The following is a 14300-nucleotide window of genomic DNA, read 5'->3' as shown; positions in this document are numbered from 1 at the left end:
TCTTTATCTAAATCTTACATAATTGTATCTTTAACTTTTTTAAAAATTAATTAATTAGAATCACTGGCATGTTATTTACAACTTGACAACAAGTTAACATGCCAATATTTATTCAAATTACACAAGAAAAATAAGTAAAAAGAGTAAATTTATACTAATATAATTACTGGGTTTTTTCTTGATATATTTTAGACTCGAGCTACTTTAACAGAGAATTATCTTTCTGGAAAACAACTTGGTGATCCAAACGTTCTTAAAGGTAATAAAGCCTTTACTTAATTGTTATTTTGATAACTTCTATAATTTCTGTGTTGGAATCAGCACTCTCATTTTAGTCATATTTGACTGAGAAATGGGGTTTGAGAGAAATGGGGTTTAACATCCACTCAACGCAAACTTGGTCATTTCGGGACTAAAATATGGTTCAGTTTTGTTTTTTTTAAAAATTCGCTTGCACATAGGGGTCTTTAGCAGTGGGAGGAAACCGGAGGACCCAGAGAAAACCCACCTAGTTGGACAGGCGATCTTATTCCTTGTCAAGTACAAGCAGGGAATTGAAACTGAATTATAGACCTTCATCACAGACAAATGTTATACCTTAGCCCCCCCCCCCCCCCCTTAGAATTAGAATTTCAAGGAATTTAACTTTAAAACACAATAGCCAAATTCAAAGTTGTTATGTAAAAGAAAATGGAATAATGCTAAAAATAGCCATTTTTTTTGGGGGGGGGGATAGGCAAATTGGAGGTAAACAACATTCCATCAAAAATTGGTTTGAAGTGTAACATTAGAAATGAATGTATAAAGTGTAGCAAATCTACTCATGAATGTCTACATCTGGCTTTTTGACTAATAATTAAGCACCATTGAATACATGGCAGTAATGTGCACTATATCAAATGTAATGTAAAAAATATGTCTTTATTTTATTTTCATCTGATTTTCTGCACTACATATACGTCTAACTTACATTGAGAACAGAATGGCCATTATTCACATTTTAGGCCTCTGGCTGAGGGCTTATTCACAGAACTCAGCCTTTGCATTGATCGAGCTGAAATTTGTACTAGAATTTTAACTCCCTACAATGAACATATCTTTAAAATAGTCTTTGTGAATTAGAGCCCTGATTCCATTTAGTATATTAGATGAGTGGAAGATGTCTTGGCTTAATTCGAGGAGGAACTGTATTGTCCTTGACTGTTTGCAATACACACATAAGACAACAATAGAACATTAATGGGGATACTCGATTGAACGTTCCAGAATTAGATTAACTCCATTCCGAAAATAGTGTCAATCGAGTGAAAAGGAGAATTTCGGAGTACAACGCATGTGCCGACTGCATAAAAAATATCTCAACCAATCATGGCAGCTGAAACATATTTGTTACTTATAATACGTCACGATTTTACTCACACCACCTCAGCTGTCGGGACTGGCAGAACTGTGACAGGACTGAATTCTGTATCACTTGATTGCAATTCTGTCAATTCGGGACGTTCCGGACTGACAATCGAGCACCCTGTTAGTAAAATTAAGTCTGGTAAAATGTGGAGTCTTAAACTGAAGAAAATGAATTGAAAAACAACTGATTTTGATCAAATTGGGTTTTGTAGATCGCATATAAATTTGTATAGATGTATAATGTATGTTTCAGGAGCTTTGAATTGAAACTGATACATTACAATTAATCACTTCTTGAACTGTTTTTAAATACATGTTTATATATTTCAGGAGCTTTGACAACATTATCTGGTGAATTAGTTACAGACACAGTAACGTCACTCACTCCAGGTTCATACAGACAAAATGTTGCCATCGCTTTCTTTTATAAGGTATCTCTGTTAAAAGTAGAAAAAGTCTGTGTGTTATTTTATTTTGTTTATAAAATCCATAAAGACGGGCACATACTATACAGTATGGCCTACTATTATTTCATTCTCCAACTATTTCGAGATCTTTAACTTGCTGCCAATAGTATACACAAGACTTTGATTTTTTGTCTCATCCAAATGACTAGATGCTATTCCTCACATCCCTGACACGGGGAAATTAGGTTGGAAATCGCAGTGAACGTTCTCAGGACTGTATTGATGATGAGCCAGCACCATAGGCGTACGGACTGGATGACAGTTGGAGGGGGGGTCTGAACTCGAAATGCCTGAAAAAAAATTCAGGTTATATCCCCCCCCCCACACCCACAAAGACAATTGGGAAAATTTGACGTCGGCAAGCATGTTTTCCTGCTATTCTAGATGACTGACTCAAATTCCAATCAACCATTTAAGGAAACGGGACCGTCGGGAGAAAATTTTGAAAATTTTTAACTGCCACAAATGCGTTTTCCTGCTATTCAAGCCCTTAAATTCATCAACTTCAATGTGATCCAATATAGATTAGGTGGCTGACCCAAATCCCAAACAAACAACTAATGCGTTTTTCTGCCCTTCTAGCCCGTGAGATAAGCAACTCCAAAGCTGTCCAATGGTTTTGTTACCAAAATCCCACTCAATGTCGACCTGAATTCCAACCATTCAATCAGACTGTTGCAGCTGCATTCACAAATAATAATCGATGCCCAAAAATGTCGCACAAAGTAGAGTGACTCCCGACAAAATGTTTTAATCCATAGTCAGTTCAGTACAAATTCGTGGTATTCAATTAAAAGAAAATCAAAATTGGTGTTTTATTAGATTTGGGGCACTTTATTTTGCCAACGACATGAAATAATTTTTTTTTTTCACTTGATCCATCTGCCTGAAAAGTCAAATTGCATAAATGTTAGGGTGACAGCAGCCCCCCTGGCCCGTATGTCTATGGCCAGCACTATACCCCAAAGTAACAGTGCTTCTTTGAATATGTTATTAGTTTATAGTGTGTCCTTTTTGTGTTTATGTATTTAGTTTGTATTGGATATATGTAGCGAGATTGTAAATACTCGATATCTGAGTGGTTGTACTGACCTCATCCGACCTTTATCGTCTGGAAAACAGATATACAGTACAGATCCAGATGAATATCCAGTCTCACGGCCAATGATTAAACAAAATGCTACAATACAGGTTTGATAATTTTAAAGTACAGTACTAAGATGTATATCAGAGTTGAGAACAGGTTGCAGGACCTAGTTAGGTCGGAGTCAAGTCACAAATCGTCGAAACCAGAGCCCAAGTTGAGTCAAAATGACTGACTTAGTTCAAATTCAGGTCTCAAATCTTTACAGAGCCCAATTCCCATTCAAGTGACCATTTCATCAAATAAGTCTACAATTCATGGCTTATAAGGCAAGTCAGAGTTATTTCCCTTCACAGCAACTCAAGGCCTTTCGCTCTTTCAAGTCACAAGTTGTCACACTGTCAAGTCAAGTCGAGTCATAATAAATATGTCAAGTCGATTCAGAAGTCAGATCTTTTGATGTATATAAGTATTGTCTTAAAATTGTAGAACTCACTTTTAATTGCTGACAAAAAAATAAAAATTGTTGATATTATTGGACTTTATATGTTGATTTGTATTCTGGTCTGTCAATCTGTCTTCGTTGATTATTACATATTTAGATAAATCCAGTGTTAAGATATAACCAATTTTGTGTTCCAGAGCCAATACAAAAAGCCCAAATTTCTCATCTATGTCACACCAATTAGATTTTCCCTTCTTCGAAAACACCTGTTAAAAATTATCCTTCATATTTCTTTGGGGAAAAAAACAACTGATTGGTGGCATTGTTTTAAAGCTTTTAGTTCTAAATTGTTTTCCGTCTTCATTAGCCCAGTCGGTGCAGAACAGTAGGACGTTAAACCCCATTTCAATTCAATTCAATTCCAAATTGTTAAGTTTTCGAAATTTAAGCAAAACATCTTTCACATAATTAATTTGTCTATTATTATCAAGGCGCCAAAGAACAGATAATCAAATTGGTGTGGCCTATGAAATTCTTATTGTATAGGACTTTTTCCAATATCAGATCCAACTAAATCAAGCATGTTTAGCCTTTAGCTCATTTAAAAATTATCATGCTGCCATAGCAACATCCTATCAACGCAGTCTCACATATCAGGCTAAATTCATGCCACTCACTGCTGAAATATACTTATTTTCACTGGCATAACAGTAGAGTTTTCAATTTTCTTTGGATTGTAATTATAACAATAATAACTTTAAGCTTGGTTAGATACCATCTTGGTCTAGATGTTCATGGCAAGAACTGTTTAATCATTCAGTTCGATTACAAGAAATTAAAGATGTCAATGTGAAACCAATATGCGTTTTGATAAGACTTGCTTGTGATTGTATGTAATCTTAAAATCCATATTTGTCGAATATTATACTTCTAATCACCTTGTTATATATACTCACAAAATGTTAATTAAGCATTATTCAGTGTTGGTCATGTTTTCTAGACATAATTCAATGGTGGTCATGCTAATCAGATTTATATTATTGACTGTATTGTAGTCATGATAGTCAGATTTATATTATTGACTGTATTGTAGTCATGATAGTCAGATTTATATTATTGACTCTATTGTAGACATGTGGAGAAGCTGACTTTATTAATGATACACTACCCCAGTATGGTGAGGTTTATGCTGCATTTGTTATCAGTACTGTTGGTAATGCTGATATAGATGTCATTGATCCATCACCAGCTTTGGTAGGTATTATATAGATATATTGATCCTTCACCAGCTTTGGTAGGTATTATATAGATGTTATTGATCCTTCACCAGCTTAATAGTAGGTATTGTATGTTACTGATATAGATGACATTGATCCTTCATCAGCTTTCGTGGGTATTATATGTTGTAAATACATAGTTGGGCATAAATATTATCAGTAGAGTGTGACCCGTGCTGGAAAAGTGGATCAAAAGGCTCACAGTAGAATGAGTTACGGGCAAAAGTAGTGAAAAATTTGGATTCGGGTCAAAATTGAGAATTTTCATAAAATTTAGCCCATAACGTCTTAAAAAAAAGTACCTTTATTTGGAAGGTTTGTAAGAGTTACATACTCAATTTCCAAAACTTCCTCAATGTGACTCATTTTGATAGCATGTTTTCATAGACAAAGGCATTGTAAACATGATTATCTAGGCCTTTTTTTTAAAAAAAAAACAACATTTGTTTGCATGTGACTGGATAATTGAATATATTTTCAATTTCATGCAGAGTTAACAGGTAATGATCCTGTCACCAAAACCTTGAGTATGATATACCCTATATATATTGATCAATGTTTTGAGATTGTCTCTTTAAACTTGTAAGCATTGTTTGACTAAACTGAAATTCAGGATCAGCAATGAATTATTATAACTGATTTCAAAAACTTGAATGCACAACTTCCAAATGCTTGGGGTTGGATGGCTGAATGGTTAGCATGGACGGGCTGTATCATATAATCTGTCATTGTGTCAACTGGCGTGGTTTCGATTCCCCGGTTGTACGTGACAAGGAGTAGGGTCGTCTGTCCAACTTCTATGTGCAAGCGAATTATTGAAATATAAGTAAACCATACATTAGTCCCAAAATAACCTAGTTTTTGTCAATTGCACTTAAATCCCATCTCTCTCTCTCGCGCGCGCGTGCACTCTCTCTCTCTCTCTCGCGCGCGCGCACTCTCTCTCTCTCAAAATGCCTCTGTTCTGTTTCAAATCTATATTCCAAGTACTTTTAAGTAATATCTGTAATGTATTGTTTGCATTGTTTTTCAGGCAGTACCAGGTGTATTAAAGTATATCTCAGCTAAAGATATACCAGCAGGTGGGATAAATAATTGTTATCCTGTAAGTGATTCTGCAGCACCTGAAGAAGTAAGTAGTACTGAGTAACCCTTTATCACTTGCAGGTATATAGTAGATGTTGACTACCGGTACCCCACTTTCTTGAAGAAATAAGAGAAAAATTGATATATACTCTTCAAAAAAAGTAGGGGATATTCAGAAACAATACAAAACTGTGGAAATGCACTGCTGTTTTTATTAGAGGTAACCAGTGTATGTTAATAACAGGCCAATTGCCTACACATGAACATAAACAGTTCAAATAGGCAGCTTATCTGACGGCCCCATTTCACTCGCAAAGAGATACACCATCAAAAGTAAAAATGGACGTTTTAGATTTTTGTCTTAATAATGAGTAATTGCTCCACCAATCCTCAGACATTCAGCAATTCGTTGTGGCATGCGCCTAATCAACCGTCCAATCACGATTTGGGTCAATCTGACCCAATACTCTTGCAGTGCCACGGCCTATTCTTGCAGTGTTGTCGGTTGACGTTGACGAACACATCTCCCGATCAAAATTAAACGTAACACGCTAAAGCAAAGATACGCTAAACAGTAAATCTATATGCAAGAACTGATAGGAAAGCAAACATGGATAGGATAAACCAGCAAGCGGCAGTTTTCATCAACCCTTCATTGAAGTGTCAAGTTTGACAATGAACCGCTCCTACGTGTATGGGGCTATTGTGTGTCGCAAATGTAGTCCAGTGGTTCTGTTGGGGCGATAAGTTCTTCATCTGTGAACATACTCTCAAAGCATGTCAAGTGTCTATGACTATTTATCATATCACAACCTGCATAGGTATTTGCATTTCAATATCCCCTACTTTTTTGGGAAGAGTATAGTAGTATGTCCAGGGACAGTCTGAATCCGTTGTATAGTGTTGAGTAAATCTAATTGATGAAAATTATGAAAAAAAGATAAGAATAGATTTTGTGTTATACTTTTCAGGTATTTTGTAGTGGTAAAGTTAATTTTGCTGGTCAACCTCTTGGATTGATAGTAGCAGGTAAGTTAATATTGGCATTCATTACAGTTGTAGCCTGATTAATGGCATTTGCTGGATTTCTGAATAGCTTAAATATATGTTGATGGCTTCTGGGAACAAGTTTCTATTAGTCACCACTTTACATATTAGACACTGCCATAGACAAAACATGGTTTCTTTTAACCTATTAAATGTCTACTTTTGTTAACGGAGTATAGTGGAACAAACATGGTATATTATATATTTCACTAGTAGGACTTTCTGGCAGTTGAAAAAACAGGTATTCCCAAAGAAAATGGTTAGGAGGGTGGCCCTACTCCCTGCCATGTATAAACATAGGTTCAAACAATTGACAATTGCAATTGTAACAGACCTAATAGTGATCTATATTTCATGCACAAGACCACTCGGCCACTCAATTATACCTAACAATTAGTAGCACACTCATTTACATACTCAGAGGAGATCTAACATTGCAATAAAACACCCGCTTACATTTCAATAGCAAATTCATTTACATTCTCAGAGAGCACCATACATTTCAATAGCACACTCATCTACATTCTCATAGATAACACCTAACATTTCAATAGAACATTCATTTACATTCTTAGAGGACACTTAACATTTCAATAGAACATTCATCTACATTCTTAGAGGATACCTAACATTTCAATAGAACATTCATCTACATTCTTAGAGGATACCTAACATTTCAATAGAACATTAATCTACATTCTTAGAGGACACCTAACATTTCAATAGAACACTCATTTACATTCTCAGATAATTTCTAACAATTCAATAGAACATTCTCTTTTATCCTCAGTAAAATTGAACTGTAAAAAAAAAATTATCTTACCAAAGATTGAATGAGAATACGTTTTTTTGATGAAACCTGTAGGCCTATACAATTTTCAGTAATTTTCTAATTACAATGTAAAACGAATTGTGTTTATTTTCAGAGGACCAAATAACTGCTGATCGTGCTGCTGAAATGGTTAAAGTTACGTATAAAAATGTTCTGCCTCCGATTTTAACTATTGATTCTGCCATTCGAAATAATTCATTCTTTACACCTATAACTGGACTTAGTGCTGGAGATCCAGATGGTAAGTGGATGATGAAGGAGCCTTGAAATGTTGTCGTATATTGTTCTTGTGTATATCCATTAGCCAGTCACTCTATCTGCTCATTTGTCTAAATGAAATAATACTGTCAAATTTCAATACTTTCTTATAAATTCTTTTAAAGTTATTAGCCTTTGCTAGTGGCAAAAGTTATCATCTGATTGTTTTAAAATTCAGACTTCAGACTCTTTGATGAAAATAGTAGGCCTATGATGTAAAAGCCTATTCATATTAATTAAATGCAGATATATATTATTTAGCACAAGGTACAATTTTATGGAAACACAGTGTATATATTTATTACTGTGCAACATGTGGACGAGGATAGACTACTCTTGTCTGTATCACACAAATTGTGCACTTACTAGGATAATGAAGATGGGCCATAGAGTGTGCTAGGAAGAAAATTTTGCCTGGACAATATCACTGCAGCCTACTGTTATGTCATATTCCAACTGTCGAAGGGAACTTCTTTTATGTGCATGCCAATGTGTACACAGGACCTCAGTTTAACGCACCATCTGAGCAACTTTACATTCTTCCTTGCCACGCCCTCCGCCCTGCATAACTGACAAATGGGATTCATGTTGGAAATTCCTGATGAACTTCAACACCAGGATCGAAAATGGGACCTCCAGGTTAGCGAGCCAACTTCTTGCTCACCGAGCCACTGTGACTTCCAACAGCATTATGAAGGTGACTGGTACATCCTTCCTTGCCAGGCCCTACGCCCGGCATAACTGACAAGTGAGATTCATGTTGGAAATTCCAGATGAACTTCAACACCAGGATCGAACATGGGACCTCCAGTTTAGCGAGCCAACTTCTTGCTCATCATAGCACCTTGGCTCCCAACAGCATTATAAAGGTGACTGGTATATAAAAGCATATTTCGGTGGATTATGTAGACCTATATTTGTACAGATGAATTTTAGAACAAGTTTCACTGTATGTTATTCATTATTTGTGTATCTGACCATCTAATAATTATATTATTTGTATATGCAGGTGCCATAGCTAAATCAGTTCATAAACTAACAGGCCAGATATCTTGTACCGAACAGTATCATTATCATCTCGAAACACAGGTAGGCTACTTATCTCTTCATGCAACAAAGTTTATCTTCAAATTCCAACTAGGTGCACTTACCTTGTCAGTCCCACAGGGACCACTGCAGACAAGTAAGAACCTGGCCATGCTTGGAGTCTAACCTTGGACATTCTAGCTGGACTCAAGACTAGCAATATTTGTCCATTGGCTTCAATGTTAAATGACTGTAACATCACAGGCTGTAGCGTTTTCCCCAACATTCTGTTGATTCCAATCTTTATGGCACATAGGGGACCGCATTTGGCAAGCTTCTCATCATAATTTTGTAGAGCGTCGACCTTTAGATTTTTTGCTACACAGATTTGAAGTTGACTGGGGTGAAAACCTCACTTACAACACCATGATTGCTCTGCAGAAAGACTCTTTACACCCCCTATCCCTCCACTGTGATATCATCAGTATTACCCAAAACTGCTATGAAATTGCAAATTTGATCCCTTTTCTCCAATTCTAGACCAAAAAGTCAACCAAAAAATGCAGGAAGAGGGGAGAAAAAAATTAAGGGAAAAATTCCATCATGAAATAAAGGGAAATAATTACTAGTCTTAGTCCAGCTAGTTGAGAATGATTACCCTATTTCTCAACCACGCATCTTAAACATGAAAATATAGATTTCAAACAAATCATAGACATGAAAATATGAATTTTAAAAAAAAGCATAGAAAAGTCCTCTCTAAAAGGTCTAATCTAATGCTAAAAATATGAAAATATAAATTTCACAGAAAAAATAGAAGAGACCTCTATAATAAATTTAATGCTTAAAGCATGAAAATACAGATTTCAAAGCTAAAAATTGTCATATTCTTTGGAAAATACATCATACTAATTTCAAAATCCGTCCAAATTTGAAACTACTAAGAATGATTGCATTAAAATAAAATAAATTAGATTTGTCTCAGTATGAAGTGGACATGAACCTCTACCTTTCTTTTTCAATAGATATCAATTTGCTACCCCACGGAAGATGGAATGAATATATTGGCAGGTGCACAGTGGATCAATGGAATTCAACGAGCAGTTAGTCAGGTTTTAAATGTCCCTGCTAGTACGTAAGTGAACAATATTGGTGGCAAGTATATTTTCAGCTGCTGCTATATGTTATTATTAGCAACGAAATTATGGGGCGCCGTTTGTAAATTAATTATTTAGCTTTTTATAGAGCAAAAAACACTAGATTTAATTTAAATTTATATATATAGTTAAATCTCGACTTTTGTGCAAATTTTTCACTTTTAATATTTAAACTAAAAATACAACAAAAACTCAATATTTAACATAATTATATATATATATATTTCTTGATTTGTCTCTATTTTCATATTTAACATTTAGCATTGAATATTAAGACCAAAACAAGAGATTTGATGATATATAAATATTTAGCTAAATATTTAGTTAAATGTTTAAACATTTAGCTAAATATATATTTAGTTAAATGTTAAAATATTTAGTTAAACATTTATATATTTAGTTAAACATTTATAGATTTAGTTAAACATTTATATATTTAGCTAAATAATATATATTTAGCTAAATAATATATATTTAGCTAAATAATATATATTTAGCTAAATATTTATATATTTAGCTAAATATTTATATATTTAGCTAAATATTTATATATTTAGCTAAATAATTATATATTTAGCTAAACATATAGTTAAATTTACAAAGCGCAACCGTACCACGCCGTTTGTAAAATAATTATTGTTGTAAGCGACTTCACACTAAACGATGACGTAGTGTACAACTTTCCATTGACTGCACAACACAATACTAGGGACCTTTCGCACCGGTACGAAAACAATAAGAAAACGTCATCGATTCGTGCGTACATGTGACGTCAATCCGTAATGAGTATTCGGCCAGTGAAAAACGTTATGCGTATGGAGCTGGATTTACGTAGGTATGCAAACGAATATGTTTCTTGTCTCATATATTGAATTTTTCACCATTTTTCGAGCCTATGTGTATATTGTTAATTGTGTAGTGTTCGTAAAATGTGCTCACAAGGAATATTCTGCTTGATTTGTTTTACATCTGCCGAAAAATCGATTGAAAACCTCGCCTTGACCGAGAAGTTCATGGAGTGGAAATTAACGCCATCTAGTTATTATCGTACGTCGGATTGCGAAACCGCGTGTTAGAGGATACGAAAACGTAAACGAACATATGTTCGTTTTGGTGTTCGTTATCGTATCGATGCGAAAGGTCCCTATAATCTACGTCCTCATTGCCTTGATCTGTGCGAACGAATTGGAGTACCGCGGCCGTGATTCGGGTTACAAGTTCGTGGTCAGCTTCCATTTCTAATTGCTAGTAGGCCTATTGTGCCAAGGCTCACGTGTCGGGTACATGTCATCATTTTATGCACAGTTTTTTGTGTCGCTTACGATAATAGAAATATTGGCGGGACCACAAATATATATTTAGTTAAATATTTATACATTTAGCTAAACATATATATTTAGCATGATATTTATATATTTAGTTAACTGTTTATATATTTAACTAAATATATATATTTAGTTAAATGTTTATATATTTAGTTAAATGTTTATATGCTAAATGTTTATATATTTAGCTAAATGTTTATATATTTAGCTAAATATTTAACTTTAGATTTTTCAGTGATTTAGTATTTAGCATTTATACCTACGAAAAACAGCAAATTTAGCTATATATTTAACTAAGCGATGTGAAATCAAGATATAACATTTAAAGTTTTTCATAGACCAAAAACTCGACTTTTAGCTACAATATTTTTTGATATTTACATATATGCCATTTTTGTTCTAATAATTATCTAAATATATATATTCGGAGTTAAATCTAATGTTTTTTGCTATAAAAAAAATTAAATAATTATTTTACAAACGGCGCCCCATACGAAATAACAATATTTTAGCCTGAATATGCTTAATACATATTATTTTTGATTTTGAAATGAGAATAGAAACTATCTCAAATTTTTGTATGCTATCACTTTTGTCTGTCGGTCCTCCAATAATGTCTTGGGTACAAATTTATTTTATCTATGCAAAGCACAAGTTATCTTCCATTAATGTTGAAATTGATTGAGCTTGTATTACAATATTTGTTAAAACTCTGTGGGATCGTTCATAATGGTATTGTTCCAATCTTGTTCCAATCGTGAATTTTAAATGTATTTTGTAGTTATATTTTTATACACATTTTGACATGCAAAATTTTTACAATACCAAATTTAGAAGTTATGTGATAACTAATTTCAGAGTTATGGCCCTTGATCACCATGGAAAATTTTTTCTTTCAGTATAACAGTAGAAGTAAAGAGAATAGGTGGAGCTTTTGGGGCTAAAATTACACGTAATTGTCCCGTATCAACAGCTTGTGCATTGGCAGCTCACATTTTAAACAGGTGAGTTAATTTATGATATTGGCCAGTCTGTGTAGAACAGCATAGGCCGCTTTACATCATTATTTCATTTTATTTCTGAAATATATCTGTGACAGCTCACAGTAGGATGCTTTACACTATTAATTCATTTAATTTCGGAAATATATCTAGTGTGACAGCTCATTAGTCAGTGCAGACCAGTAGGACAGTCCATGCTATTTCATTTCATTTGGTATTGGATTAAGCCTCACATGAGCTTGTTTATAATATTAATATGTTAATTTATTAGACCTGTTTGTATATTGCTAATTCAGACCTGTCCGTTTGATGGTGAATATCCATACCAACATGAAAACACTAGGAAAAAGAATGCCATGTCAAGCTCGATATACAGTAAGTTTAAATTAAAAACTTCACTCTTGATTGATTGAAACCATTTAAAGATATTTGACAGAATTTAATGTAACATTTAATTGGAAAAATATATCTGGCTGGAAAACCAAATATTTTGTTTCTTTCATAATTTATGTGATACCTGTCTCAGTATTTACTTAAAGTTTGTTATTGTGTCAAGCTCTTAGTTGTGTACTTAGTCGGAATTCGAAATAAGACATGTCAATAGCATTTGCTACTGTCCTGGTAAAATTTCTCTCACAGCATGCATGTGCCTGGTTTCATTAGAGCGGTGGGGTTGGATGGCCGAAAGGTTAGCACATGTGCGTTGTATCAAGGTCTGTCATTGAGTCAACTGGCTGGTTTCAATTGCCAGGTTGTATGTGACAAGGAGTAGGGTCGCCTTTCCTTCCACTGCTACAGAACCCCTACGTACAAGAGAATTATTGAAATAAAAATGACCTAGTTTGTGTTGAGTGGATGTTAAACCCCATTTCCATCTCTCTCTCATTTGCCTGGTTGGTGCAGAAACATCTGACGTTAATGGAATTTGTGTCAACAGGTTGGTTTTACGGATGACGGTTTGTTAAATGGTGTTAAAGTTGACTATTACAATGATTGTGGAATGACAGCTAATGATATTTCTGGCGTTGTCAGAATGCCAGGATGGTTAGATAACGGTAAAATCATTTTATTCTAATTAAAAAAGAAGTAAAAATTCATCACTCTGTTCATATTTGGGACCTGTTTCTGTAGACACAACCATTGCTGTGTTTAAATATGTTTTTAAAATCTGAATATTCTTTCACTACAAAATTTTGCCATTCAGTATTTCATTTACATTAGATTAGAATGATATTATTTACGAAGAATATGATAATTTTTTTTAGCATTATTCCAATTTCTAAATGTTTTAAGAATATTTTTAAACATATACCGGTACTGTATGTTAAAGAGGTATTATGTAAGAGCTAAATCTGCCTATTGCAGGTCTTTCTTTGGGCCTTAAATAAACTATTAATTAGACATTTATTAACATGACAAGACCATAATCAACTCTGGCTTCGATTTTAAGTAGATTAGAACTGTTTGGCCATTTAATGATTTAATTTTAAGATGGAGAAGCGAGGCGAAGACTCGAATGACCAGTATGGTTATTTTGATCAATGCACACATCTTGTCAAAAATACAAACACTGATAACTTTGCTCAAAATAAAGTAATTTAAATGGAATGTTCAATATATATTCATTTTGCATTGTCTATTTTTGAAATATTATAGCGAGAACGGTCAGCTCTTTATCTAAATCTTACATAATGACCCTTTAAATTGAATTTATTGTGTTTTAAAGTCAAATTCTTTGAAATTCCTAATTTTATGGCATATATATTGAGAAAAGAGCCATCATCATCATCATCATCATAATTAATAATAACAATGATAATGATAATAATTCTTGTATATAGAGCATTACAAGATACAAATAATGTCTCAACGCGCTTTACAATGTTGT

General features: G+C 33.9%; 1 protein-coding gene across 1 annotated transcript in view; it reads left to right on the top strand.

The window, feature by feature from the left end:
• Positions 1 to 14300, top strand: part of LOC126824506 (uncharacterized) — a 44149-nt gene that overhangs the window by 12147 nt on the left and 17702 nt on the right. The window contains exons 10-21 of the mRNA XM_050553739.2: positions 193 to 259; positions 1738 to 1838; positions 2907 to 3065; positions 4535 to 4657; positions 5714 to 5812; positions 6738 to 6795; positions 7740 to 7886; positions 8913 to 8992; positions 9955 to 10064; positions 12311 to 12415; positions 12709 to 12787; positions 13350 to 13467. Of these exons, the coding sequence (XP_050409696.2) occupies positions 193 to 259; positions 1738 to 1838; positions 2907 to 3065; positions 4535 to 4657; positions 5714 to 5812; positions 6738 to 6795; positions 7740 to 7886; positions 8913 to 8992; positions 9955 to 10064; positions 12311 to 12415; positions 12709 to 12787; positions 13350 to 13467 (1246 nt within the window). The remainder of the gene's footprint in view (positions 1 to 192; positions 260 to 1737; positions 1839 to 2906; positions 3066 to 4534; positions 4658 to 5713; positions 5813 to 6737; positions 6796 to 7739; positions 7887 to 8912; positions 8993 to 9954; positions 10065 to 12310; positions 12416 to 12708; positions 12788 to 13349; positions 13468 to 14300) is intronic.

The sequence above is a fragment of the Patella vulgata genome, chromosome 6, assembly GCF_932274485.2.
Source record: "Patella vulgata chromosome 6, xgPatVulg1.2, whole genome shotgun sequence".
Classification (NCBI taxonomy): domain Eukaryota; kingdom Metazoa; phylum Mollusca; class Gastropoda; family Patellidae; genus Patella; species Patella vulgata.
Note: the sequence above shows the minus strand (reverse complement) of the source record. Positions and strands in the feature narration are given on the sequence as shown.